Source organism: Harpegnathos saltator, unplaced genomic scaffold, assembly GCF_003227715.2.
Source record: "Harpegnathos saltator strain DR-91 unplaced genomic scaffold, Hsal_v8.6 scaffold652, whole genome shotgun sequence".
NCBI classification, from domain to species: Eukaryota; Metazoa; Arthropoda; class Insecta; order Hymenoptera; family Formicidae; genus Harpegnathos; species Harpegnathos saltator.
The window spans coordinates 296,703-323,903 of NW_020230485.1; the positions used below are offsets into that span (position 1 = coordinate 296,703).

The 27,201-nt window shown below is 49.4% G+C and overlaps 1 protein-coding gene across 5 annotated transcripts; it reads left to right on the top strand.

The window, feature by feature from the left end:
* Positions 1–652: 652 nt before the first annotated feature.
* Positions 653–26,112, top strand: LOC105181310 (myelin regulatory factor-like protein). Of its 5 annotated transcripts, none has more exons than XM_011137997.3 (18): positions 653–1,091; positions 16,727–16,820; positions 20,526–20,762; positions 20,838–20,929; positions 21,028–21,335; positions 21,422–21,685; positions 21,816–21,994; positions 22,069–22,285; positions 22,366–22,524; positions 22,596–22,922; positions 23,025–23,284; positions 23,379–23,726; positions 23,882–24,056; positions 24,152–24,227; positions 24,434–24,546; positions 24,632–24,888; positions 24,983–25,199; positions 25,313–26,112. In XM_011137997.3, exons 1-18 carry the CDS (start codon positions 1,043–1,045, stop codon positions 25,388–25,390), a joined length of 3,450 nt encoding a protein of 1,149 aa, XP_011136299.1. In that variant the 5' UTR covers positions 653–1,042; the 3' UTR covers positions 25,391–26,112. The 5 variants fall into 5 exon arrangements, with proteins under 5 accessions (XP_011136299.1, XP_011136301.1, XP_011136302.1 ...); XM_011137999.3 differs by having other exon boundaries at positions 24,437–24,546; XM_011138000.3 differs by having other exon boundaries at positions 21,028–21,326.
* The last annotated feature ends 1,089 nt before the right edge of the window (positions 26,113–27,201 follow it).

Sequence of the window (27,201 nt, forward strand, 5' to 3'; positions counted from 1 at the left end):
CCTGGAAGACGCAATCTCGCGTCCTCACTTCCAGCCGAGCCATCGAATCATCTCACTGGCGAAACGCTTCTTCTTCCCAATGGCACGTCACAATGGGTTCGTCATCCTTCGCTGTTGATAGACAGACCGACCGAAAGGAATCGCGGTATCATGCGTATTCTCCATTTCGAAATGAACGCGATGAATACGATATTCAACTTTTCCGGAAGAAACGCAGCGCCCTCGTGCGTCTCCGCGCGCATCTCTCGCGCGCGACTTTCAAACGGAATTGACCGGGATCACGTGATTACCAGTGCGTTCTCCTCGTTCCGCCGTGGAGAACACGCACGGGTGGAGGCGAGCTCGCGCGCGCGTGTGTGTGTGTGTGCTAACTCGACGTCGAGTTGTGCGCAAGCAAACGTAGTGTGTGTATTGTGTGTCGGTATACGTATTGTGTGTGGTATCGGCAGCGAGGCTCGGATTTAGTTCGCGGCACGGGATTACCACGACTCGAGCTACTCGTGGGATAGTCCATCCGTCCGACTGTTGGCAGGAGCGATCTCGTGCTATTAGCGATAGATCTACGTTTCACACGCGTCGCGGAGAAAGAAAAAGAGACAGAGAAAGGGCGAGTGGAGACAGAGAGGAGAGAGAGAGAGAGAGAGAGAGAAGAGAGAGAGAGAGAGAGAGAGAGAGAGAGAGAAGAAGCGGAAGCGAGCGTGTGTATGCGCGTTCTCCTGGAGCCGCGCGAAACGCGACGGTGCTGTGAAGTTCGCCGCGAGAGATACCCATCGCCACCCGCTCGGTAGTGGTCGCCTTAGTCGCTAGTCGTCCGTAGATCGCGCGAGGAGGCGCGAGATAGGAAGTGAGGCGAAAGGAGCGCGCAGCGCGAGAATACGTCGGCGAGCGAAAATACAACGGAGCAGCGAGGATCACGGCAGGACGTGTCTCTGTGCGTGCTATGTGGGACGTCGCGGAGCGAAACTTCGCGGCCCGAGCACGGAATGGGGCCCGTTGATCGGGCCCGGAACAACGGCAACGGGCTTCGACGCGCATCGCCGACATGGACGTCATCGGGGACGGGGACGAGCAGACCCTCCAGGCGATTCTCGGTGAGTATTTTCCTTTCTCCATCCTTGCTATCTTTTTCGGAGATGCGAACCTCTCTCTACATTTGTAACTATCGGAATTTGCCGTTCACAACGTCATTTCTCTTTCGCTCTTGCTCTTTCTCTCTCTCTCTCTCTCTCTCTCTCTCTCTCTCTCTCTCTCTCTCTCTCTCTCTCTCTCTCTCTCTCTCTCTCTCTCTGCCTCTCCCTCTCCTTCTCTGTCTTTCCTACTCTCTTTCTCTAGCTCGCTCGCACGCTCGTTCTCCTTCTTTCTCCCCGTCTTTCACCGCGTCGCTAGCTCGATCGCCCGCAATTTTTTCGTCTATCGTATCGAACGTGCGTTTGCATAACGCGAGTAACGGGCTCGGTCCCCCATTTCGCGCCTTTAATCGTGTCGCCTAACAGTAAATACCGTATCCTCCGGCGCTCGCGACGTCATTAGTAATAATAAATGAGCGCGAATTAAGAGGAGCGTGATAACAGAGCGTGTTTGACAAAGAGCGGCGGTGGAAGGACAGCGATGGAATGTCGCGAATTTGACACCATCGCGCAACACCGTTATCGTGGCGAGCACGGTGTACATTGTGTCGCGCGCGCACTATGTTCGCTTGTTCTCTCCTGCTTTCGGTAGCGACGGACGAAGCGGTGCGTGCGTGCGTGCGTGCGTGCGTGCGTTGACCTTAAACCTGCACCGGATACGCGCGTTTTCGTCTCCTTTCGACGCGTGAACGAGCGAATAGCGCGCGAGTCGCTCCGCGGTGAGACGACGTCGAGAGATCGGCAGCGACGGATTCGTGAAATTCGCAAATGCGAAACGACGCGACACGGTCGTCGTCACGTCGCTTCAGGATCGCCATAGCGACTCGTCGTTCCGTTTGCTACGGTCTCGAGATTCCACGGTGGATATTTGTTCGAGACCGTCGGCTGGCTTCCGGTATCCGGCATGCGACGGTAACCAGCGGCGCTGTTAACCGTGTTGCGCACACGGGATCGTAAAATAACGCTCGCGTTCGGAGCGACGCGTCCGAGTGATCCTGTTAGGAAGTCGATATAACCGGTGATAGAAAGCACCGATCGGCGACGGGACGACGCGCGTCGATCGCGACTTCGATGCTCGCAGGAAACGTCAACGCGCTAGAATCTCCCGCCGTCGTCGTCGTCGTCGTCGTCGTTGTCGTTGTCGCTGCGAAACGCGACGAGAGGCTCTTCCTCTGGTCCTCTGGTCGCGCAAGCGGCAGGCTGTTGAGAGAGAGAGAGAGAGAGGTCCTTAAAAGAGAGTCACGCGCTTACGTGGATACACTTATCCTACTTTTGCCTTGACTGCGGTCCTCCCCACCACCGTCGCGGAAAATCGTCTTCGCGTTGTTGCTCGTTACATACGCGCGCTTCTTAGTCGGACGCTTCGCGCCAGCTCGCGAATCGCCGCGTCCTGTCGCGATCGCGCGGCGGCCGCTGTTCCTTCTTCTGCTTCCTCGTCTTCTCCGAGGCGGGGCCTCCACGGGGGGCCTCGGCTCGGCGCCGGTGTCGTCGTTTGCACGACGATTGTCGTGGAATACGAAACCGACGACGGGGGAACTCAGCGAAAGGAAAGGAAGAGAGGAAGGAAAAAAGAAAAGCCTTCGACGTGCCCCGAGTGCGCTTCTCTTCCCCCCTCCCCCCCCCCGCCGGCCCCGGCATGCATTTACGTGATGCGCGCACTCGGGATTTACTTCGGTGTTCCACGCCGAGAGTGCGTTCACCTGTAACGAGTGCGGCGTGTGGCGTTCCTTATGTAGGTCAGAGGTTGCGGCGTGAACACCACCGCACCGATCTTGGAGATGAACGCTCGGCGACTCTCGTCGACGTCGAAGAACGGAGAGGACGAGACGGAAGCGAAGAATAAGAAGCCCACGGCGCGACGGCGGTCGCGCCGCGATGCTTCGGCAATTATTCGGCCATTCCAATTAAATAAAGAGGGAGTGGGAGGGGGGGAGGGAATAAAAGAGACTCGTTCGTTCTCCTGTACCCTGCGACTGGCCAGACACAGCCGCGCGAAATCCACATCGCGTCGCGGCCATCGCTGCCGACGATTCCACACCGTTCGTTCTCTCCGCCGCGGACCGACAGTGAAAGTCGCATGGTGAACGTGCTTTTCCGTTTATTTGGAATTAATGACTCGATAATTCATGGTAACCCGTACCGGACAACGGACGCCCGCGCTACTGTGCATTCACTTTTTTTCGTCTTCATCGCCGCTGTTCGTTCCATCGCCGGCGGCGTCAGTTCTTTTAATCGTTCTCTGCTCGATCGAGAGGAGGGCCACCTTTTCAGCTCTGCTCCTTTCACGCCGCCGCGCGAACATCTTCCCGACGCGCCGAGTGTCTCTTTATTTCCTCGGGTTTTCCGCCCGCGAGAGTGACGCGTCGTTTGGCCACGACGAAGAACGATGAAATTTATTCGACGAAGCGAGTTACTACGGCAACGCGCGACATAAAATGACTTAATGGCGGTGCGTTACGTGCACACGCGACACGCGCTCGCCTTTACCCCTCGTACGCGTCATTGACGAGAGAGAGATGTGGAACGTGGAATGACGCGGAATCACTCGTGCCTTTTGAGACGATTCGGCTGTTCTTTCCTTCCTTTCTTCATTCTTTCCTCGAGCCGGCGAGACGTACACGTCGCGCTCGCTAGCGCGCGCGCGCGCGCATGTATGACGAAACGTAGCCGCTAATTATCGTTGCACGGTGATAATTGATTAATCTCGATCGTATGCGCGAGATAGTGGTTCGGTTCCGCAAGTTAGAAATTTCACATTCACACGCCAATTCGACGGTCGTCGGTCGTGCAAATGTTTTTTCCCTTTTCCGAGTCGCGCGCGGCGGCGTGCATTTTATCTCGTTCGCCGTCTTATCGGGGAAAAAATACGAAATCGTGGATATTGAGTCGTCATGACGGCACAGACGGTGTCTCGACACAGCTCGGCACCTTCCTCCGACGCGTTTATAAATAACGGCGAATGGTGCGCGCGTCAAGTTGTAGTTTATTGCGCTCGATATAATAATAGCGGGCGCAAATTGCAACAAACGGTGTCGTCAGGAGAGAAGCAATTTACTACTTACTACTTACGCTTCGGCGAACCGGCGACGCGCGAGCTTTTCGCGACGTTTGCGTCGCGACTATCCGGCGAATGTTTCGATCTGCTGCGAGTTTTGAAGGGAAAAAAGGGAGCAGAAGAGCGGACAAAATCATGGAGACTCGAGCTTTGCTGCGGAGAGTCGGACCGCACGATTGCGATTATTTCTCTCCTCTCTCTGTGTAACTCGCTCTCTCTCTCTCTCTCTCTCTCTCTCTCTCTCTCTCTCTCTCGCTCTCGCTATGAAAACGAGGGTCTCGTTTGAGTCGCATCGATCGCGACCTAAAATTTATTTCGAACGCGCGCGCGGCGCACGTTCGCGGGCGAGCTTAAATAAAACGATAATGAAAGTCGAGTTCGATCGCGCCGGGCTTATCGGTGATGGTTGAACACCGCGGGGATGAATTATGGGATTTCGTCCTATGGAATGGCCGTTCACAGGGAAGCGGCCGAGAGCGCAAGTCGCGCAGGACGCGGTGTGCCACCCACGAAGGCACATTGGTCGATGAAAAGCTCCGCGGGTCCGCCTTTCACGCGAAAAGCTCGGGCATGCGCTACCCCGATGGCTTTGCGCCATCGGAGCAGCGGCGGAGAAAGAGAGGCTATTTACTAACGCGTATATTGTTGCCCTTCGCGATATACATATAAAATCGCTTGAGACGTCGCATCAAGCGACTCCCGTATTCGCGCGATTTACGTAATGAATGTCTTCCAGATGATTGCGTATTATTATATCCGTAAATCAAGCATCGATTCGGCGACAGAGGCTGATGATGATGATGATGATCGTGTGCGCGTTTGTATTACGCGCGGAGATTGTACATTTTATTCGCAACGACGGGGCGTATAATCGCTCGCGACGCGCCAATTACGATCGCGCACGAAAAATCGCACGCGTGCGAACGCAACACGCGCGCGCGGAGTTTTGCTCCCCGCGCGCGAGCTTGATTCCGTACGCTTCCGAAAGAAGGATGCAGGTGTACGGTAAACATATCGCGCACATCGTAAACATAGGCACGTGTCCCTCGGACGCTTAGGGGCGATTTGTTTAATCGATGACGCGCGAGACCCTTTGATTCCGGCAAACCTCATGATCCTCACGATCGCACGCGTGTTTTCTCCCCGGAAATCACAAAAGCGAAGCGAGCGCATACGCGAGGGCTGTAGTCGTTGTCATAATTGTCTCTCGAGCAAATATTGAGAAGCACATTTTTCTCGGACGAGCATGGATTTGACGAACGATCGTCGTCGAGGTTGAACAGTTTTGTCGCAACAATTATCGCTAACGCAGACTTTTTGCATTGCTGTCACCGCGCTCCGCCAAAGGCGAAAGCTGAATTCGATCGCTGAAAGTTTTATCGAGCGTGAAACCGTAGCAACTGACGAAAGAATAAAAAAACGGGGGAGGGAGAAGAAAAAAGAGGGAAAAAAAGGCGCGGCAACGGTAATTCCGGCAAATGATATTTCCACGAGATGCCCGACATCGTGAATTCGTATATAAATTGGGCGGAATTTCGTGACGGTAGTTTCTAATCGACCGTGCCGTTTTTAGACATCTTCTTTTATCGGGGAAATTAGGCACATCGGAATTATCAAATCGCTCGATCTTAGCGGCCGGAGAACGGGATATTTAATACATTGTCAAACTTCAGGTTTCCATTAAACTTCGCTCGGCCGTTTCGGATTTTCGCGGACTCTCCTCCGCCCCCTCGAGGAGATCAATAATCGTATCGGCGGAATGTATACCGCCTCTGCGACTATCTCCCGCTGCCGGCGGCGCTGTTATTAAAATGACTAAATATTTATTAATCCGATGACGCGTAAAACTGTGACTCGTTGCGCGAGACGCGGCTGCGTTTCTTCGATCTGACCGGCGCGGGCGGGAATAATGGTCCCGACTGTGCGTACAGAGACGAGCGCGCGCGATTGCGACTTTACTACCACCGACTGTTCTAGATTTTCATGGGAGATTGTTTATAATGCAGGAGAGAGGATGTGTGGACTACTTTGCGACTCGCGAGTCGTTACTGCTTGCTGCGATCTCGTTCAACGACGTACAAACGTTCCAGATACAGAACGCGGCATACCGGCCGTAAAGCCGTAAAGAGGAAACGATAATCCTTTTTACTTTTTTTCTTTTTCTCTCTCTCTTTCTCTCTCTCTCTCTCTCTCTCTCTCTCTCTATTTTTCTTTCTGCCGACCGTAACTGACTCTCTGAGCAAACCATATTGTTTGACTCTAATGAGTCATATCGGTCGAGGGAAAAACGGACGAGTTTTACGATCGCGAGGCCGTGCAAATGCAAACTGTAACCATCTTCTCGATTCTCAATGAAAAACGCGCGTTAAGGGGATGCTGAATATTGACATAACGGCAGTTTTTATTTGTCGTTACATAGGTCATATAGAGAGTCACGAATGCTTTCACAATAAATTGGAGAATATTTCATGTTACGTCAGAAACGAAAAAAAGATTTTACATGTCAAAGATTTTATTTTGCCTTCGATATAACACGCGGTCTTCGTCCATTCACTTGCTGTAAAATCGCGTGCAATTCTGCACAACCAAATAGAGAAGTAGTACAAACTATGAAAGCTGCATCATGTCCAACATCCAACATCCAACATCCTTCTCAACCCGCTGTGTTAGCGGATCGTATCGGCAGTAATCGCATTGTGCTCTCGCGAGTGATTGCCGGGCGAAAAGTTGGCGGGACAAAATTGCTCGGTCGCTCGCGCGGCGAAAACCCGTTATCTGCGCGTATTTTACCGTCGACGAGAATTTACAGACGCCTCACGGAGCCGCGCGCGCGCGAGCCGACGTTTATATTTGTATCATCGTAAAGTGGCGCAACTAGTGAAAGCCGATGAATTCCGCGAGCTAAAGTTCAGGGGGGCGTATCACTGTGGGAATCAAGCGACTTTTCTGCATTGTACCGCGAAAATTGCGCTCGACCGCTCGTCCGCTCGCCGGCTCCGACGCATTTACCGTATATAACGCGTGTCCGCGCGGCGGCGGCAGCCGACGAGAGTCAGCAGGAGCGTAGAGCGCCGTTAATGATACGTTCGCGCGCGCGCGCGGAGAGGAAACGCTAATCGACAGAATCGTCAGTCGATTCTCCAAGTCGATGTAAGTCGAAGTAACAAAAGCGTTAGAAGCCGAGGCTCGTTCCCAGTCCCCTGAAAAATTCCGCGAGCTTATCGATCGTACGACGAAGGAACGACGAAGCGAAGCGAGGTGAGGCGAGCGTTGCTTGCGGATTCTCCAAGGAGACTATTATACGGTAACAAAACGATACGCTTCGAGCCGGATATCAGTGACATACAGTGACAACGGCTCAACATGCACACGATCGCGACGTGGAGAACCGTAGAACGAACCAACGGTGGCTATTACGGGAGGAACACGGCCTCGGCCGTTTTTGTTGATGTCCCGATGTCGTGTCTTCCGCTCGAGTCACGCTAAGTTTTCTCGCTCGTTCCTCCCGGCCTCGCACGGGGGGGGAGACCTTTCTTTCCTACGGGGACTCGCCGATTTATATTTTCTAATGACGCGTGTACGCGCGAAAGCCGCCGGTGGAGTTTTCCCGCGAGAGCGAGCGTGTGTATACGCGGACACAGAGACGCGGCCGAACCGCGTCCGTCTTATCCGCGCGCGTGCACGCCCACATTAGACGCATTACCATATTTATTGCCTCGACGGCGAACGTTTGCGTTCGTGTGGGCGAGCGTGTCACGGATGAGCGATGTGTGGATGAGCCGGGCGTGTTTCGGGTAAATGCACAGGTACACGCGAGAATTCCCCGACGACGACGATGCGAATCGTCTATTGCCGGCGCCGCCGCGCGAAGGAGATCGCGACGCGCGCGTAAACTCCGCAACATCGACGGAAGCAACATCGCGGCGCTTTTCTCACCGAGAAAGGAAGCAAACTCGGTTTAAGGCTCACATTACTGTCATGCTTGGTAGAAGCGGAACCGTCGGAGGAGGATGCGCTTCCGAACGATGGCTTCGTCGATGCCTCCGACGCGGATCGCTCGTGGCGAATCGCGCGCGGATTTCTGAAACCGACCGGATAAGTATCGGGCACGGTGTATCGCGCGAGCGAGCGAGCGAGCGAACGAGCGAGCTAACGCGTCAGGTGAAAGGTACCCCAGGTGTGGCTAACGTAACAGTTCACACTGCACAATCGCGAGACTCGAAATAATTCGCCTCGACCAATTACGGCTGTCGCGAGAGCTCGTCATGCGGAACGCGCGCATCAGCTGGACCACCCGAAAGCGCACGGGAACCCGAGAACGCCCGTCATTATCGCGCCTTTTTTAGCGCGTGCATTATATCGCGGCTTTTTATCGACAATCAAGGAGAAAGAGAGAAAGAAACAAAACGGGAGGAGGAGGAGGAGGAGGAGGAGGCGTGCGATAGCTTCGCACGTGCTCGGGACCTTCGTCATCGCAAAGCAGCAGCGTGTTCACGCTCGCGCACAATAATGATAAAAAGGCACGACGAACGATGAAAGTTCGAGGATTAATTGCAAAATGCGTCGTTCGTAATATCTAATCATCTAAGCAAGAGGTCCGACACGCTATCTGCATACTTTCATTTTCTTTGTATCGGCACGATACGAAGTGGGATGCGTCTGTGTGCGCGAGTTCAAACGGGGCTTCCAGGAAGGCTTTTATGCGCACTGCGCGTACAGGTGTCGCACAGGATAATCACTATATGTTAAGCACGCTGGCGATTAGCAACGCGTCTGCATCGCGCTCGAGAGAGTACGCCGTTTTCCGCCGGCGCGGATATATTTACAAGGCTTTGATTACAAAAGCAAGCGATGAAGAGAAACAATTTTTCGCGTCCCCCTCCCCCGTCCCTCTCTCTCTCTCTCTCTCTCTCTCTCTCTCTCTCTCTCTCGTTCTCTTCCTGTTCGTCCTCGTTATTCGTCCAACAACGATCGCGCGTCGTAAATCACTTCGAGAGCAGCACCGGTGAACGGCGATTAATCGCCGCATTGTGCCGGCACCGAAATTGGACCGCGATAATCGCGCGTGCGAAATTCGCACGATCTGGAACGTGATTTTGGTCTTGCGATAACGATCGTACCTCTCGCGCGGCGAAGTCTCGCGAGGAGCGCACGAGGAGGAGGAGGCGCCAATCCTGTGGCCGACGACGACTCATTCGTCGTGCATCACCACCACGTCGCTCGCTAATTTGTGTTTCTCGCGCGCGCGCGCGCGCGAAGCTTCGAATTAATACGAATGATCACGCGGAATGGTAATCTAATGATGCCAATGAGCCTCTATTGCCGCGTTAATTTGATTTACTCAGCGTCACTTTGTTCTTACGGCCCGTGCCGCGTCATTGAGGATTTGCGCGCTTTGTCGGGTGGTTTCGTCCGATTCGTTCTCGGTAACAAACTCTCGGGATCAAATCTCTCGCGTCGCTAATTGTGTGTAGAAATGAACGATCGTCGAAGCGCGAAAAAAATACGCCGAGGTAATACCGCGACCTCACATGCGCGCGAGAGAAGTCCTCGGCAACGACGACGACTGCAGGAACGGCGTGCGAAAAACCACAATCGAATTGTTATTCCGATAAGAATCCGACGATGAGGTGAACACAATTGAGTCAGTGCGCGAGGAACCTACAACCAGCACCGTCGTGCTCGTGTATGCAAATCTGCATCGGCATTGTTGAGCGTGATGAAATGTTGACAATCGCTGTCGGTAGCGCGCGACCTCGCGCGTTTCCACGCGTCTTGATACAATTACGCACAGTCGCGCGATCTAAAGTTGCACAACGCGCTTCAAAAAGTAGAAAATGTCGTGTAGAAGTAGATGCACACTCGCATTTCTTGCGGAACGATCGATCCTTCGGTCGGAAGCGGGATTGGAGGCGCGATTACTTTCGTGCGGCGCGCCGACATCCAGCAGCGACGACATCGCGCTGACGATTAGCAGCGCGAAGGCATTTTATAGCTCCAGTAACTTTCGAAGCGAGTGTACAAAACGCGAAATCGATGTCGTTTCCCTCGCGTCGGCTGCTGCGAGAGAAGGAATGATTGAATACACGCACACAGAGACATGTCGAGCGTCCGACGATCTCGCGAGCGAGAGATGCAGTCGCGTCCGACAATGTCACCGTTGATCGCGCAACTTTACGCTCGTTTCTTCTTTTTTCCTTCTTCCTCTCCGCTCACACAGTCGTCTCTCGCAACACTCGGTTATTTATGCCGCTGCTCGATTGCGTGCGTGAATCAAGATTAATTAACCATCGACGGCTATTCAATTATTGTAATAGCCGATATCGCTCTCTCGCGCGTTCCACATATCTCGGCTCGGCGTTACCGCGCGCGCGTTCCTCCACGAGGGTTGCGTTTCTACAGCGACATTGATAATTAAGCGTCTTTGATTCAGCATGGAGAAGGTATTTTCCTTTTGCGCGAAGGCAGAAAACGACGGAGGGGGGGAGGAAGGACAAATGAACGGACCGGCGGACGGACGACGTTGTTGACGGCCGACATGGCGCGGTAATGAATAAGCAAACGGGATCATTTAACCAGAAGCAAACATTTGCATATTATCGGTCTGCCACCGTCGGTTCGGTACCGCACGCGAGAAAGAGAAAGAGGGGGGGGGGTCTCAAAATCGAGCCTGGGAATGCTCGCCTCTGCGTTCCCGGTCGCGTTAATGGTAATATAAGCGGAGGGTTGATACAACACGCGGGTCACTCTTAATGCGCGCCGATTACACGCACCCGTGAACTCACGCACGCGACGAGAGCTGGATTCGTGCGGCGGGAGTGACGGATGGACGTGCGTATACGAACAGCAGGTGGTTACCGAAAGAATTCTGATGGGATAATTGGCCGACCCGTAAATCCCTCTTCTTCCCTTTTTGTCCGCGCTTTCGTTGTCTTGTCATGGCGCGAGAGCGACGCCGACGATTAATTCGTGACGACGACGAGGCGGAGTTCTCGAGCAGTCTCGAGCTGCGAACGGCGAATCCGGAGAAGTCTCTCGGCTCGCGCCGAGACCCATCGCGAAAAATTGACAAAAAGTCCGCTGCAATTTCCTGGCTCGGTTCTTGCGTCCGCCGACGCGTCGTGACGAAATCGCGTCGCCGCTGCCGCTGTTGGGTCGTAAAATTCGCTGAAAAATTCCTTATGCAATTCGCGCGGCGAAATTTGGCCGCGCCGTGCGCGACGCGGACGAGATCAGGTTCTCTCCTGCGGTCGCGAAATTTTTCTCGAAAACAGCCGCGCGCTCTCCTCGACGCCACCGACGTTCTCGAGCACTTCGAGTATTCTTCCTGCGAATGTCGTCGCGTTAACTTGATCGAAGAGAAAAATAAGCGGTTGGTAAGAGCAAAAACTCGTTCTCTAAATGCAAGCTACAACATGATTGTTTCACACGAGTCGAAGAATTAATCACGCGGCTCGGAGTTTCCTGAATTAATATGGAAATTAGGGTACTGGGAATTTATCTGCAGATATCGTGTTGACAAGTTATTTCGGCCGGTCGTCTACTCCGAGCAAAATAAAGTCTTAAATGTCAAGCCTCGGCCGGTCGATGACAATCGACGTTGCCCATCCGGGAAGTTTTATTCGACTTGGTCGCAGCGCAGGCATTCGTCCCGCGATGACGCGATCAACACCGGGGAAAGACCGTCGGGCGAATTCAACGACCGACGATGCCTCAATTATTATCAGCCGCGGGCGCACTCGCCTCGCCGTGCTGTTTTCTTTGAGCGTTCCACCGGCGGGAATAAAACGCGCGATATTTCGCAAGGGCATATTTATATCCGCCCACACGAGGCGCGTGGCGGCCGAGAGGAGGTGGTAGCCTCTGCGGGAGGAAAGATCCGATCGAAGAAACTCGCGTGAATCGCGATTTGCGAAAGAAAGCCGCCGCCGCGGCGGTCTCTCGACTCGCGCCGCGCGATATCTTACGTGCGATAGAGTACGTCACGAAGAAAGGGGCTGCGTACAACCACCCCTTTCAGCCCCGAAATAAGCGCCGCCCTCGCCAGTCAAAGAGGAAATCCCCACTATACTTGGAACATGGTGGAGGTACCGGAGAGAGACCCCCGATGCGTCCCGTGGCGACCAGCGATTAAGTCGTGGGCCACCGTAGACCGTCGTCCGTGTTTCGTAGCCCCGCTAGAAAAGCGGGACCGCGAGCGAGCCGCGTCCTCATTTTCACGACGGACAATTAGAGAGAGAGAGAGAGAGAAACGCGGGACGTGTCATCGGTCTCTCGCCGCTCGATCAATTACACAGCCGGAAACATCGTCGATACTCCGCGCCGCGTCTCGCGCGCGCGTCGCACCTGTGAGACGACAATTCGTCCTGAAACGTACCGTTCGTCCGTGTGTTGGTCCTTCGAGCCGTAAGCGGTGAAATTAATCACCCGCAGAGATCACAAAGTGCGTCGAGAACGCAAATCGCGTGGAATGTAAGAGCACAGGCACGGGGACGTGACGATTATGTGACGATGAAGCGTCGTCCTGATCCTGCGAAGCAGACGTTCCTTCGAGAGTGACCCACAGCTGCTGATGAACCTCTCCGCTATGGAATTCTCATGGGCGCTTCAGCATCAGAGCAACGATCAGGTCGGGCGAAGTCATGCGAGCGATCACCACGAAGACGTCGGCATCATCAATCAGGCGAACACCCGCCGATTGCTCGGGGTGACAGGTAATCGAGCATCCGCGCGTGATTCGCGGCTAGAAAGGGGTAGTTTCCTCCCCCTGGTCTCGCGAGTCCCTCAAACATCGTTCATCGTGGGACGTTTCGTACGTTTCGGAAATTAATCGGGCGAGCAGGAAACGAATTTTCAGGTTCAGGTTCGGCGAATCTTTCCCAAACGAGGAGACGGCACCTCTCGACTGGCTAGTGTTGATCGTCAACGTTGATTTGAAGCGAAGCAAGAAAAAACTGCAAAATCTACATTGATGAAGAATTTGTAAGTTGCATCGGCGATGATCGAGCGACCGGTCTTGGCGAAAGAACGGAAAAACATGGATTCTTTTTATAAACAGTGGAAAGGATGTGTGTGTGCGTGTGTGTGTGTGTGTGTGTGTGTGTGTGTGTGTGTGTGTGTGTGTGTGTGCGTGTATGAGTATGAGCAGTTCTCCATTTACCACCGACGGATACATTCCCGATCAAGAAATATATTAACGATATGGCCGGCGATATTATAAGTGCGTCAATATGCTAATGTATTTATATATATTTTTCCTCGTCTCGGGAATTGATTTCCGAGTAGTCTTCAGGGATAAACGTTCTCTCCGCCGAATGCTGAGAGATCAATTCGCACGCATTTGGGAAGGAAAGTCCTTCGTCTCAGCCGTTTCTATAATAGGAATTCTCCTCGGGCTGTGTGAAGTCTGAAATGCTTCGAGACGAGCGAATCTCATCACGGAAAATCTGCTCTCATCAAGACCTGTCGGTCTGTCCCGTCGAGGAGTCATGATCATCGAGCATCGTCCTCGTCCTCACAGGGTCACATGAGCGAAGAGTATCAATACACGCTGGCGACCACACGCAGCGGTTAACACCTGTCCGCAACTTGTCCGAACCCCCTCGTGTAATCGCCTCCTAATAGCCGTGAAAACGAAAAGAGAAGGAAACAAAGAGAGGAAACGCCGCATTCTGCTAATCGTCTGGGGGCCACGATCGGAACTGTCGGATTCGCGCTGCTGGCAGCTGCCGCATTCGACCGTGCGATTAACGGGGGTCAAATCGACGGCCGAGGTCGATTAACTTGCCCTCTCTGCACCCTCGCATCTCTCCCGCGCCCCCTCTCCCCCCCCCCCCCCGTTCGAACGCCTCGGGCGCGATACGATCGGCGACAGCGCGATGTATTCGAGTCGTCGTATGCGTAACTCGCGGATATCACGTCGATATTATTTTTCTACGGACACGCGAGGATATTATGGCGGCGGATCCGGATGTTTAGCGCGCCTTCAGCCTCGCTCGCGCGTTTTATCGCATAAAACGAAAGCGAATTAATTTTCATAGACGCGCGCGCGCGCTACCATCCGCACTCCCGCCGTCGCCGCCGTGTTGCATTTCTATTTGCCTCGCCGGAGAAAGTCGCGGTCTAGTCCGTCGCGAGAGAGCCCGTCGTTGTACGCGGCTGTTCTTTTCTCCCTCTCTCTCTCTCTCTCTCTCTCTCTCTCTTTTTCTCTCTCCCCCCCCCCCTTTTCCCTGCCAGCTATTCTTGAGAATCATCGAAATTCGTGGGGTGCGGGCCGACCGCTTCGTCTAATTAACCACCGGACGCACCGTCGTGCATCGACCGAAACAACCGATAATTCCCATGCTCGTACGCGCAAAAAAGGGACGCGTATGATCGCGCTCGGTGAAAGTTCCTCGCGTCGGGCCGCGCGCGTCCTTGCGAGCCCCGCGAATCGATTGTCATTCGCGAGTCGTCCGGTATAATACGGTCCCGCGTCTTGAATCCTTATATATTGTGTATCGAAAAACTCTCGACCCCCCGGGCCCGGGCGCGAGAGAGAGAGAGAGAGAGAGAGAGAGAGAGAGAGAGAGAGAGAGAGAGAGAGAGAGAGAGAGAGAGAGAGAGTCACGGGATGTGATATTGATTATTCTAATCTGCGGTAATATTGATACCGCGAAGCTCTCTCGATAATTTATAACCGCGCGCATGGGCGCATATCTGGCGTAATGATATTCAGATTTAAACCGCCTCCCGTGCTCACGGAGGCGGTGTTTGGTCGATACCTTGATGAAGGGTTGGCTGGCAACGACTCATCCACCAACGTCCTAGAGCTCACCCCTCGATTTCTTTCCGCGGACTCCGAACGCCATGCACATCCTGCGTCCTCCTCCACGGCGTCATTCGCCCGCCCGTTGAAAAAATGTCCGTTTTTATCAGGCCCGAGGCACGTTCTTATCGGGGCGAATGCAACGTGACAAAGTCCGCTGGACAGAATTTTCGTGCCGCTGCCGCCAACCGGAGCTCTGTCGAGTGATGATCTCGTATCTGCTCGATCTCGGCGAAATGTGATAATCGAGGAGAGAATAATTCTCTCGTCGTAAAGCTCCTTCGACTTTCGCCACCGACGACGAATTAAATCGCACAGCTGCGTGCGCGTGTCGGTTAACACGTGAGCAAATTTCATCGAGGCGACACGACGACCTTAAGATCTCGTTATTCACTTGGAAAGCGCCCTTATTCTTAACTCCCAGCGCTCTCGAATGTCTATGAACGTCTGAGCGGAAATAACGTATTACAACGATTTAGCCTGTCTTAGATGCTCGGACATGCACAGGGTAAACGCAGTCGCGCTTCTACGTTTCCGAGCTGGAATCAGGATCGCCGATGAAAAAGACGCGATCGCCGTGTGCGGCGCGGAGCTAACGCTAAACGTCGTCACGATGCCTCACTTACGCGCGTTACAATGTTAACGAATGAGGACACCCGAAGACTCTGTTCACACACACAGCAGGCGTTGAGCGTCAGATGTCCGTATCCGCTCACGATGAAGACTTTCGCCTGACGTATGCTTGCGGCGTCCGCAGTCTAAAGGGTTAAGGACGACCGCGATCGCGGCCACGCACAGAGAAAAATATTCTGCTACTAAGAAAAGCGATTTTTCCCCTCCTTCGAAATAACAATCATCTATGAAAAATATTTTCTTGAAAGCTATCTTGAGATTACAAATTTCAGGGAAGCTCATTATCATGTACTCGAGAGGAAGGATTTATCCTCTTGTCAAGAATGTTATAAAAATTATATTCTACCGAGTTTCTCTTTCAATTTAATATCCTTGATTGAGACGTTAAACTTGCTAAGATTCAGAATGTATTTTGAATGAATAAATGTGTGATGCTTATGATGAGTTTGCCAATACATAAACTTATGAGATGTTTGAAATAAAAAGTTTCCGCTTGATTGCAGTCTGCATCTTTTGTGTCGGCAGTGCTCTCGAAAATCGCGAGCGATTTTTCCCGCTGACAATAATCGCGAAATCCGCAGAATTTTGGCATCCGCCGCGTTCTCGGAGGGGCCCCTCGCGGTTCGTTCGCGCGCGACCGTTTTCTCTCGCTCGTTGACACTCTGTTCATTCGACTGCGTCGTTCTCGAGCCGCGATCATCCGTGAAATTCGCCCGTGTTCATTCAATAAATCGGCTTTCTCCGTCGTCGTCGCCGTCGTCGTCGCGAACGTCGGAGCAACGGCGACTCGCTCAACGTTAACGATGTTACCGCTCGTAATCTTTCTCACATTGTAATGTTTTTCCCGCGCACCGGCTCCTCTTGCGTCTCATGACGCAACAAGCACCGGCGACGAACGCCTGCCGCGGCGCTGTGCGAAGTACGCGTCACGGCAACGATTCATCGCGATATTTTTTAATTACGCATTATCTTATTAGAATGGGAAGTATAGTAGATACCGCCCGATTGCCGTCGGAAACAACGACGCCATGGTACTCACGTCCCGCCGACGAGGATGAACTTCCGCCACCTTATAACGCGAAGCCTCCGTTCTTTCTTTTTCAGGCCGCGGCGATTTTGTCGGAGGGATAGACAACGAAGCCCTAGATTTCTCGCAGCTGGAGGATTTTATCAACAGCGACAGCGAACAGCCTGCGACGTGAGTCTGCGGAAAATATGAATTTCAGATCGATTAGACCGAGGTGTCAGGTTGGTGCAAAAGATCTGTCACTTTTCCGTTCGATTCTCGCAATGTAGGGTGTCAAATAGAAAATATTATTTATTTTATTTGTCATGATTATCGATCTCCGAAATTGAATTTTCATCCGACAAAGCTTTCGCATCAACTTGATAGTTCCAAGTCACACACGTGCGTATTTCCGTATCGCAGTTACTTCTTCTCTGAGATAAACGCCCGTCGATATTCATTCGCTCGACTTTAAATCGTCAAAATCATTTTCAGATCGACATCATTTTTTCTTTTTTTTTTTTATTCAACGTCATTGACATCTGTTCGCTCTTCGTCACTCTTCGCGCCGCGGGCTGGCTCGAAAAGCGTTTTCGTGTGCGCGAACGAAAATCCCGAATATCCGATACTTTAGAAAACGAACGTTCAACTTGCGGCCGATCGCACGGGAAACTCGATCCCCGTCGGCGAGCATCGCGGAGCGATTCGGTCTGGCGGCGACGGGATTCAGCCGCGTTGGGAAGCCATCGTTAACGCCTACATTACGCGCGTATTCGTTACACGTGCGTAATTGCGTATCGCCGTGCACGATGATCTCCAATTCTTTTCGTCTGGGAGACAAATGCTGCCCGCGTCGCGCGAACGAGATGATTTTCCGCGATCGCGTACGCGCTTCGTTTTCTCTCCCTCTCTCTCTTTCTCTCTCTCTGTTTCTCTGTCTATCCCGCCGTTCGTACATCATCAATTTTTCGTCTCATCTTATACATACGTATGTATCTGTATTCGGAGATATTTCCGCGAACGCGAAGGTCAATCATAATGACGACCGCAATGTTCCGCGAAATTTTGCAATCGCGAAAACGCGGAGCGCGCGACGGAACGCCGCGCGCGAGAAAACGCGCGAGCGAGCGATACTCGCCAGCAGATACGCACCCCTTTTCGAATTATGCTAATTAACGAATTCACGGATATAATACGCTTGCCATCCAGTGATAGCACGAGCACGCGTTTCCTGCGAACGACACGATGTATATCAGACTAAATTCCTAAATTGCTCCATCTCGACACGCCGCGCGGCGTATGCGTATGCTCTGGCCAGCTCCGTCAGCACACAGAAATGCTGCGCGCTGATTATCATCGGAATGGTCATTGTGTTTTGACAATGTTACTCGTTTCACTCGATCGGCCGCGACGACGCGACGCAACGCGGCGCGACGTTACGTCGCTCCGCAGTTAGCGACGATCGCGGTTTCGCGCGTCACATCGGGGCATGTCTGTCTCTCCGAGCGCGCGCTCCGAACCGAAAAGGCGCAGCCGAAAAAGGAAAGCTCAGAGATTTTTCTTATAATTATTGCTACATTCTCACGCGCGCGTTAACGCGCCCGTACATCGAGCTTTTACTGCGTGACATTAAATAGCGGATGTCAGTGTGAGACACAGTGGCCTTGACGGTCACCACACACACACACGCGCGCGCGCGCATACACATACAGAGATGAACAGGCAAATAGACGAACGTAGACAAGACTACGCGAGCGCGGGTTTTCAACCTTCCATTTAGCGTCGGGCACAAAAATATCTTATTCCAGACCTGACCGCGTTTACTGACGTAATCTCATACACCAGGAAACACATGTAGCGTACGCTATGTACGCACGCACGTGTACGCGCCTATACGTACACAGCTCGGAACGCAGACAGATATCGCGCAGATAGCGAGCGCAGAGGTGTAATGATATAATGACAGAGGCAGACGGTACGGAATTGATGGAATCACTGCATGCAGCAGCGCTAACCCTGGTAATCCGACTTCCAGCGCTCGCGCGTCCCCGCCCGAGAAATTACGGCGAAATTTGAGCTTTGACTCGATAAAAAGGAAGAAAAGATGTATTGGCTAGGAGGAAAATAAAACTTGCTTTTGGCTGTCCAGGATACTCCAGCGCGAAACGCTTTATTGCGTCGTTCTTCTTCGCACGCGCGCATCGATAATACCGGAATATTTTTAGATTAAAGTTCTCGGATATTCGATCATCGAGGATTCATTTAGGCCGATGAGATATAAGATTAACGAAGTGATGATTCCTTTGCGGGAAGATGGTAATGTCGCGCGTTGCATCGCGCGCGCTGAGATTTTTCTTCATTCCTTGGACGTACGTGCGGCAATTAGCCGCCATCCTTTCATCCCCCTAACCGACTCTATATCCTGTTAATATATACTTTTTTTTTTTTCCTTTTGTTTCACGTACTGCGTTCAAGGACTGCGGAAAAAATTCAGCGCGTGTGATATTTGCATCTCCCTCGTTGAAATTATTATTCTCCCGTAAAAAAAATTATTTCGCTATTCTTTCTCTTGCACGGTTTTTATTGGTCTAAATTAATTCTTAGTGATTGCATACTGAAATCGGTTCGTTTAAATTCAAATTTATTTATCTCGGCTCTCTTTCACGCTCGAATAAATTCACTTGCGTCATTTCGGCTTCTGGAAATTCTCTCTCTCTCTCTCTCTCTCTCTCTCTTTCTCTCTCTCTCTCTCCTCGACGTTATTACTCACGTTCGTGTCTTTCGTTCTTTTGTCATTTCTCACGTTACTCGCGACTCCGTGCCGAGGTGCACATTATCTGGATACGTGCATGTGCATGCATCGCGATCGTCGTGCAATAGATATGTTATTCCCACTCGGGAAGTCTGAAGAAACGCCGCTTACATAGATAAGCGGAGAAAATTCAAAGATTGGAGACGCAAAAGACAAGCGCGAAGCGGCGGCGGCGACGACGGAAGGACCCGTCGCTTGAATCCGCCAACGGTGGTGGGAGCAACTTTGTTCGCAAATGCTCCTTCAGTTCTGAAATTTCAGTTGCGTTGGTTGAAAAAGAGAGAAAAAAATACGAGATATCGCGCGCGCGCGAGCCGCACATCACGAATTATCCGCAGCGGCTGATACATGCGACGAAGATTAATAAAGAAAACAATACTCGCGACTGTAATTTATATTTAAAGGATCCGGTATTTCCATTCGGCTGACAGCATAATTACCCGACTTATGTAATGAAAAAAAGGAGAATAAGTGCTTGCTATTATTTAACATGGTTCGAAGATTGCGGATCGTTATCGAGTCCGAGCGTTTCCCATCACGCCGGTCTGCCCGGGAATTCGTAGAAAACCCCTCGTCGCCGTGTATAAATTGTCGCCTGCGGATCGTCTTCCTTGATTTAATGGAAACTGTGCATAATAGTGCCGCCTGCGTGCGTGTACACCGTAAAAGCCAACTCTCGCGATTCCTCGCGCTGGCTGGCTCGCGAGAAAACTCAGCTCGAAACATCGTTTTCCGCGTAACGCCGCCGACCGCGCGCCGTGTGATTCAGACGATAACGATATCTCGTGTTTTGCAAATCCAACCGCGCGACCGTGCACCACTCTCTCGAAAGATCAATAAAAAGGCGCTGACATAACGCGTATATTTGTGAGCTTCTCTATCTAATACATGTCCCACGTATGTTTCGTCAACAACTTGCACCGAGCGCGATACAGCTCGAACGAGATCTCCGATATACACCACTTGGCTAGCAAGAGAGACGAGATATCGACGAAACCGTCGATCTGTATCCTGTATAAGAAAAAATGAATAAACCGAAAAGAGAAGGACCACGTAGATCACGATCATAAATCCGTCCGTTTCAGATACTTCGCAGACACCCTCGCCCACAATGAGAACGAGGGTGGAGCGGCGGTTCACAACGGCCGGGTGGCCGAGCCACCAACGGCGCAGGCGGCACCTGTCACTCAGCAGCAGCCAGCACCAGCGCGACTACCGTCGCCGCAGATGACACAGGCTCACCCAGTCTCGATAACCTGCGCCTCCGGCACCACGACGGTACCTAACAATGGCTACAAGGACCCACAGTCATACGTTCACCCGTAAGTCGAAAGTCACGCGAAGCGAAGCGAGTCGCCTTGCAACGAGAAGCATCTAGAGCGTCGTGTTCCTTCCAGACACGCGCTACCAGAGAGTCCACCGGACAGCGGAAGCGAGCCGCCGTACTCACCGCCAGGCCACAATGACACTCAACATGTGCACTCGCCACGTGAGTGTTTCACCTCCTGACCTTCTCTCACCTTCGTGCGATGAAATTCGCACCTCGTGGAAATTCCTCGCGGCAATTATGTTCTCTTGTGCCAACAGATCAGAAGGCGGCTCTGCAAGAGATACTTCTACATCATCAGAACAATCAGTACGCTCCTAATTTATTACCACCTTCACCGAGAGCGTTGCCACCGACGACGGCGGATCCTCTGCTGCTGACGCCGGTGTTGACGCCTCACCTGACGCCGGGAACGCCAAATCTTCAGGCTCAACAGCAGATCGGACCGCCCTTGGTGTCGCTGCCGCACGAGCACAGTCCAGCCGGCATCAACACGCTGTATTCATCTCTGCAGTCGGCCTCTAAAAAAAGAAAACTCAGTCAAGATGGTCTTATTCATGTTAAGCAGGTGTTTTCGCGTTTCGCCCGTGACCGCGGTGGATCCTCCTCGGTCCGGCCTCCATTCTCATTTGCGACTTTGTTATCTCTCTCAAGGAACCTGAACTGGGCACCGTGGAGCACAGCTGCAGTAGCAGCAGCGCGGTGCTGGACAACGACGAGGTCGCCGACAGCAGCTACATCGACGCCAGTTACCAGTGCATTCGGTTCCACCCTTTTCAGCAGACCTCTTGGCACTCTCTCTGCGACCATAATCTCAAGGAACTACCGGTGCCGCATTACCGAGTAGATGCCGACAAAGGATTCAACTTCAGCAATTCGGACGACGCATTCGTTTGCCAGAAGAAGAATCATTTCCAGGTAAGTAAATGCGCTCTCTCTCTCTCTCTCTCTCTCTCTCTCTCTCGGTCATTTTCGAGCAATTTCTATGTCAAGGTTTCTATTTACAATATTATAGCAGGCGATAACCATTAATTTTTGCATTTTTCAGATAACGTGTCACGCGCAGCTTCAAGGAGAGGCTGTGTTCGTGAGAACCGGCGAAGGTCTAAAGAAGATCAGCGGTTTTCAGTTGCACTTTTACGGGGTCAAGGTGGAATCTCCGTCGCAAACGATCAGAGTCGAGCAGAGCCAAAGTGACAGAAGCAAGAAACCATTTCACCCAGTGACGTGAGTCTCATGTCAAGCACGACACACAAGTTATTGATGTAATAATGATACTCTTGGATCAAGCTCTAGGACAGATATCATTGCAGGGTCGAATTAGGCGGCGAGCGCGTTACAAAAGTGACGGTTGGCCGTCTGCACTTCAGCGAGACCACGAGCAACAATATGCGCAAGAAGGGGAAACCCAACCCGGATCAGAGATATTTTCATTTGGTCGTCGGATTGCATGCTCATACTGCAGACCAAGCCAGTTATCAAGTGGTGGCTCACGCATCGGAACGTATAATTGTCAGGGTATGTGAATCAATGGTGAAACAGTTGCTTGTGACCCGAGACTGCGACTCTCATCATGTTCGCGTTGGCATTTCGCACAGGCGAGTAATCCAGGGCAATTCGAATCGGAAGGCAGTGGCGTAGGTGCTGAAGGTGGATGGCAGAGAGGAGCAGCGCCTGACAGCGTTTATCATGCCGGTAGAGTCGGAGTTAACACGGACCGGCCGGACGAAGCTCTCGTTGTGCATGGCAACATGAAAGTAGGTTTTAAACTGAATCTGCTTTCTAATGATAGAGGGTACAAGTTACGATATTGTTCAATTGATCGCAGGTGACGGGTCACATCGTTCAGCCGAGCGATGCGAGGGCGAAGCAAAACGTCCAAGAAGTGGACACGCGCGAGCAATTGCGAAACGTGCAACAATTGCGTGTCGTGCGTTATCGATACGCGCCGGAATTTGCACAGCACTCAGGTTTGGATGTCAAACAGGAGGACACTGGCGTAATAGCGCAAGAGGTGCAGCAAATTTTGCCGGAAGCTGTTCTGCCAGCCGGCGATATAGTTTTGCCGAACGGTCAAAGAATTGAAAATTTTCTGGTGGTAAATAAAGAGAGAATATTTATGGAGAACGTTGGCGCTGTCAAGGAATTGTGTAAGGTAAAGTTAAGGATGAATCAGGTCTTCGCGATATTGATACGTGTGAGACTTTCGCGCGCGCGCGCGCACGTAGCTTGTTTTTGATTAACATGTTTGTTGCAGGTGACAGATAGTCTAGAAACGAGAATAGATCAACTAGAAAGAATAAATAAGCGACTAGCGAAATTGAAAAGAGGCGATAGTTTAAAGAGCTCCATCAGCACAGTATCTAGTATATCAGGCAATAAATATTCATCCTCTATCAATAGCAAATCGTCCTTACACGGGAAAACGAAAAGGCTCGAGAGGGAGGAAGACCTCCTTTGCAGTAATAAATTTATTCAGATTATCATTGTTATACTTATCCTCATCATGGCATTTTGGTAATTATCTCCTTAACTCGAGCTTTGACCTGCTTTGATCTGGCATGGTCTCTCTTCGAGGAACATCCTGATTGATTCATTTTACGACTTTCAGTTTGGTTGCAATGGCAACTTTATACTTCTTAGAATATCAAAAGCGCAGTAGCATTGAATGGTCCGCGATGGCGAGTAATGGAATGTTGGCCATTGGTCCGGCTCATCCACCGACTATGTCTACCACTCCTAATTACGATCCACGATACAATTCGTTACTGCACAGTACATTGGCCTCTTTATACACCAAGCATGGCTCTTACACGAGAGGATTAGACGGAGGATTATCTGTCAAAAGTAATTCTCTCACCACACCACCGTCGCATACAAAACAGCAGCTATATTCTCAAGAAATAACGTGGTATCCGATAAGCCACTCGGGTCCGCAACCTAAGCTTGACAAAAATAAGTTAGTAAAACATATTTTCTTCGTGATATCATCATAAAAAAAAAAACATTTTAATAACTTAAGCTTAGTAAAGCATATTTTCTTCGTGATATCATCATAAAAAAAAACACACATTTTAATAGCTTAGGCTTGACGTCATATCGCTAATATTTCAGCGAATTTCCCGGAAACTGGCTCAGTAGAAACGGTGCGGGTGCTGTGCCTAGTAACGTGGATGAAAACGAACAAACCTCAGACGTAGATTCTTCATCCGTTAATAAAGGTCCGATACCTTTAGGAAGACCTCAAGAATGTCCGGCGCACTTCACCGAGCTCGAAAGTCCATGTCAGGTATTTGGAAAATCCGTTGATGCTGTAAATCGTCTTATCAAAAGACAATGTAGATATAACTTTATTCTGATTAAATGAAAAAAATTATTTTCTAGGTATACTGCTGCACAGCTGAGATTCATCAGTTGGAAGATCCTCAGCCTGACCATCCACCGGAAAAGAAGTCCATTTGTAAGTTTTATATCTGGCTTCTATAAATTGATTAAAAGGAAATTAAGTACATAAGAAACAAATATTTTCTCCTCACTCATTATATAATCGTTTTGCCATACATCAACGATAATTTTGAATCTTTTCACTCACCGCGTAAAGTCTCAATAAAAATTAAAAAATATGAAAATATATATCATTGTACGACAGACTTAATTCTAATTTAGCAGATCACCTGGAGCAACCGCTCAATATACACGAAGAGAAACGAAAAATAAATAAAGGTTTCCAAAACGGTATCAGCCCATCCGATCCCAGCACTCAAACTCTCGTAAAGGAGGTATGGAATTTTATTTAAATTATTACAACGGTAACATCGCAGCGTTGAATATTTAGGGTTGTAAAAATGTATGTTTATTCTGCAGACCAATTATAAGTATCTGCATAAACGAGCGAGGCGAGAAACTGGTGACGTCGAAAATTGGGGAGAAGTAGCCAGTAACGCTGCAGGATCGTTACCGCCAGAACCCAAGCCACAATTATTTGTAGTTGCGAAAAATTTCAATACCTCTTTGGATCAAAGATACTGCTCCCCGACGTCGCCGGACACGCCCAACAACATTAGTTGCATCGTACCTTTGTCAAAACATATGCCGGATACGCATTTAACGTTACATTTTGTGTAAGTTGTGTTTGTTGTGTGTATTATTGTAGTATTATTATTTATGAAATATATTTCTGACAGTCTTGTATAACTATGATCTTTCTCTTCATAGCGGCATGCTATACTGGCAAATTGTGCAGCAGTGCTCTTTCGCATCAAATTCCGGCATTGACGAGACGATGATGTGCAGTTGGAACTATAATATACAACAACAAAATCAATACAGTGAAAATAATAATCAACCAGGTGATCAATCCTTCCCTCTTGACGTCGCTCATTACCTCAGGAAGACTTTGAAGTTTCGTATACCTACGATACAACCTCAAGAGGTAATTATATGTTGATGTCTATTTGCATATATTAATTTGTTGACAATTCTTTTTAACAAACTGTTCTTTAACGTCAAGCAAACCATGCTAATTATCATATTATTTCGTTACAGAATATTTGCAAAAGTAAACATGGTGTTGATTATTTGGAATTTACACTACACTTTTATCGGGACTGCGAGGAGCAATAAATCTTCTCTCGTTGTACAGTGCATTTTGTAGGAAACTTACCGAGACAAGTTTCCAAACGTGTCTAACAACAAAAAGCTAGATTTTCCATTCTATTTAAGAGAAGAAAGCCTTTGTGCCTTTGTAATCTGCCCTCTGCTTTCATAGTTTACAATATACTGTATTTTATACGTCATCTCGTCTGCTATACAATGAACTTCACTTTACAATTGTGTACAAACGTAATATTGAATATTTAATGTCGTAATATTGCATTATGCAATATCGTTACACGATAATTATTACACGATACTTATCGTTGATTTTTAATAAGTTATTTTTACTTTGGGTATCTTTTTCATAGTAATACAAATTATCGCGACAAGTGATTATTTTAATACTTTTGTTTGCAATACTACTTGTGTTTATATCGAACCGTATTATAGAATTGCGAGTTCCTAAAGATATTGTATAGTAAATGTTTATCATATTATAAAATTATCATCGTATGTGCACATATACTTTACTCGCGCTAACGGTAGAAATATACGCGCATGAACAGCTTAATATAGAGCAGCTATTAGAAAATCAATACTTCTGATTGTGTAAACGTGCTAATTTCAATTTCGTATAATAATAATGGTTATAGAGAGAGACGCACCTTTATATTACATTAACATATGAAACGTGTAATGATTACAATGTCTTAAGACGAGGAACAATCTCCAAACGATTTGAACAAACGATAAAACTTTTGCCGTCCACGCGCGCATTCTGTATGGGAGAAAATGTTTTTACAGAAACATAATTTATCGATCGACTATCTGTGCGCCAGATGGTCTGTTGTCTATACTCAAAGCTCAGTGCACAAACTTGTGATGTATTGTAGAGAAATTGAAATTTGGATAATTATTAGTATATATACCTTATATATATATATATAGAAATTGTGTATAAACTATACTTTATTGTACAGTAATATACATTTAATTATATATGATTATGATATAGCAGATTATTAATATAGAGCGTTGCTAAATGATATATTGGCAAATTTTACTTATGGATTCGATTTACGTTGCGATTTATGTACTCACGTAAAAATCTCGTTTAACACGTAAATATTTTAGACAATTGTCTCAAACGCGTATGACAGGGTATATCATAATAATTGCGATACATGCAGATGAAAAAAAGAACAAATTGGAAGGACGCAAAGAGATATAGACGAGTTGTTATATCGTGGGACTTGGGAAACCGATTTGTGTTTCTCGTTTATACGTGCATTTGTATATTTCGAATTTTTCTTAATGTCTAATTGACTCTTTATTGTTATTTAATATTATTTCTATGCTTTAATTTTAGCATATAAGCTGTTATTCTATTGTATTATGATTTTTTGTATCTTAGTGTGTGAAGCTATAATCTATAGTAATATTATAAAAGTAGATAAATGTATTATAATTATGTATAGTAATAAGATATATCGTATATAAGTAAAAATATTTTTAAGCCTTACTCTTGCGCATTCTCTTTGCGAGTAATAAATTTATATTCATAATTAACATTGTTTCCACGATGATTTATTCATCACTTTTATTATTCTAAGTGACTCAACTATACAATAAATACAATACGATATATACAAACAGCATATTCAATATTTTCATAAAAATTATATTCTTTGAGAATAATTTGTAAATGTAAACAAAGAGATCTGATTCAATCTGTTGTGTAAAATTAAACACGAGAAAAGAAATAAGATAAAATTATTAAAATATCTCTTCACACACAGTTTGAAATCCAATGAGATAATTGCCTAAATTTAAGAGCA

What these genes read in the sequence shown, in the direction of transcription:
- LOC105181310 (XM_025304855.1), top strand. Translation starts at nt 12,755, where the DNA reads ATGAACCTCTCCGCTATGGAATTCTCATGGGCGCTTCAGCATCAGAGC. An exon ending in GTCTTATTCATGTTAAGCAG is followed by an intron (nt 21,336 to 21,421) that starts GTGTTTTCGCGT and finishes ATCTCTCTCAAG; the next exon opens with GAACCTGAACTGGGCACCGT. An exon ending in AAACCATTTCACCCAGTGAC is followed by an intron (nt 21,995 to 22,068) that starts GTGAGTCTCATG and finishes GCTCTAGGACAG; the next exon opens with ATATCATTGCAGGGTCGAAT.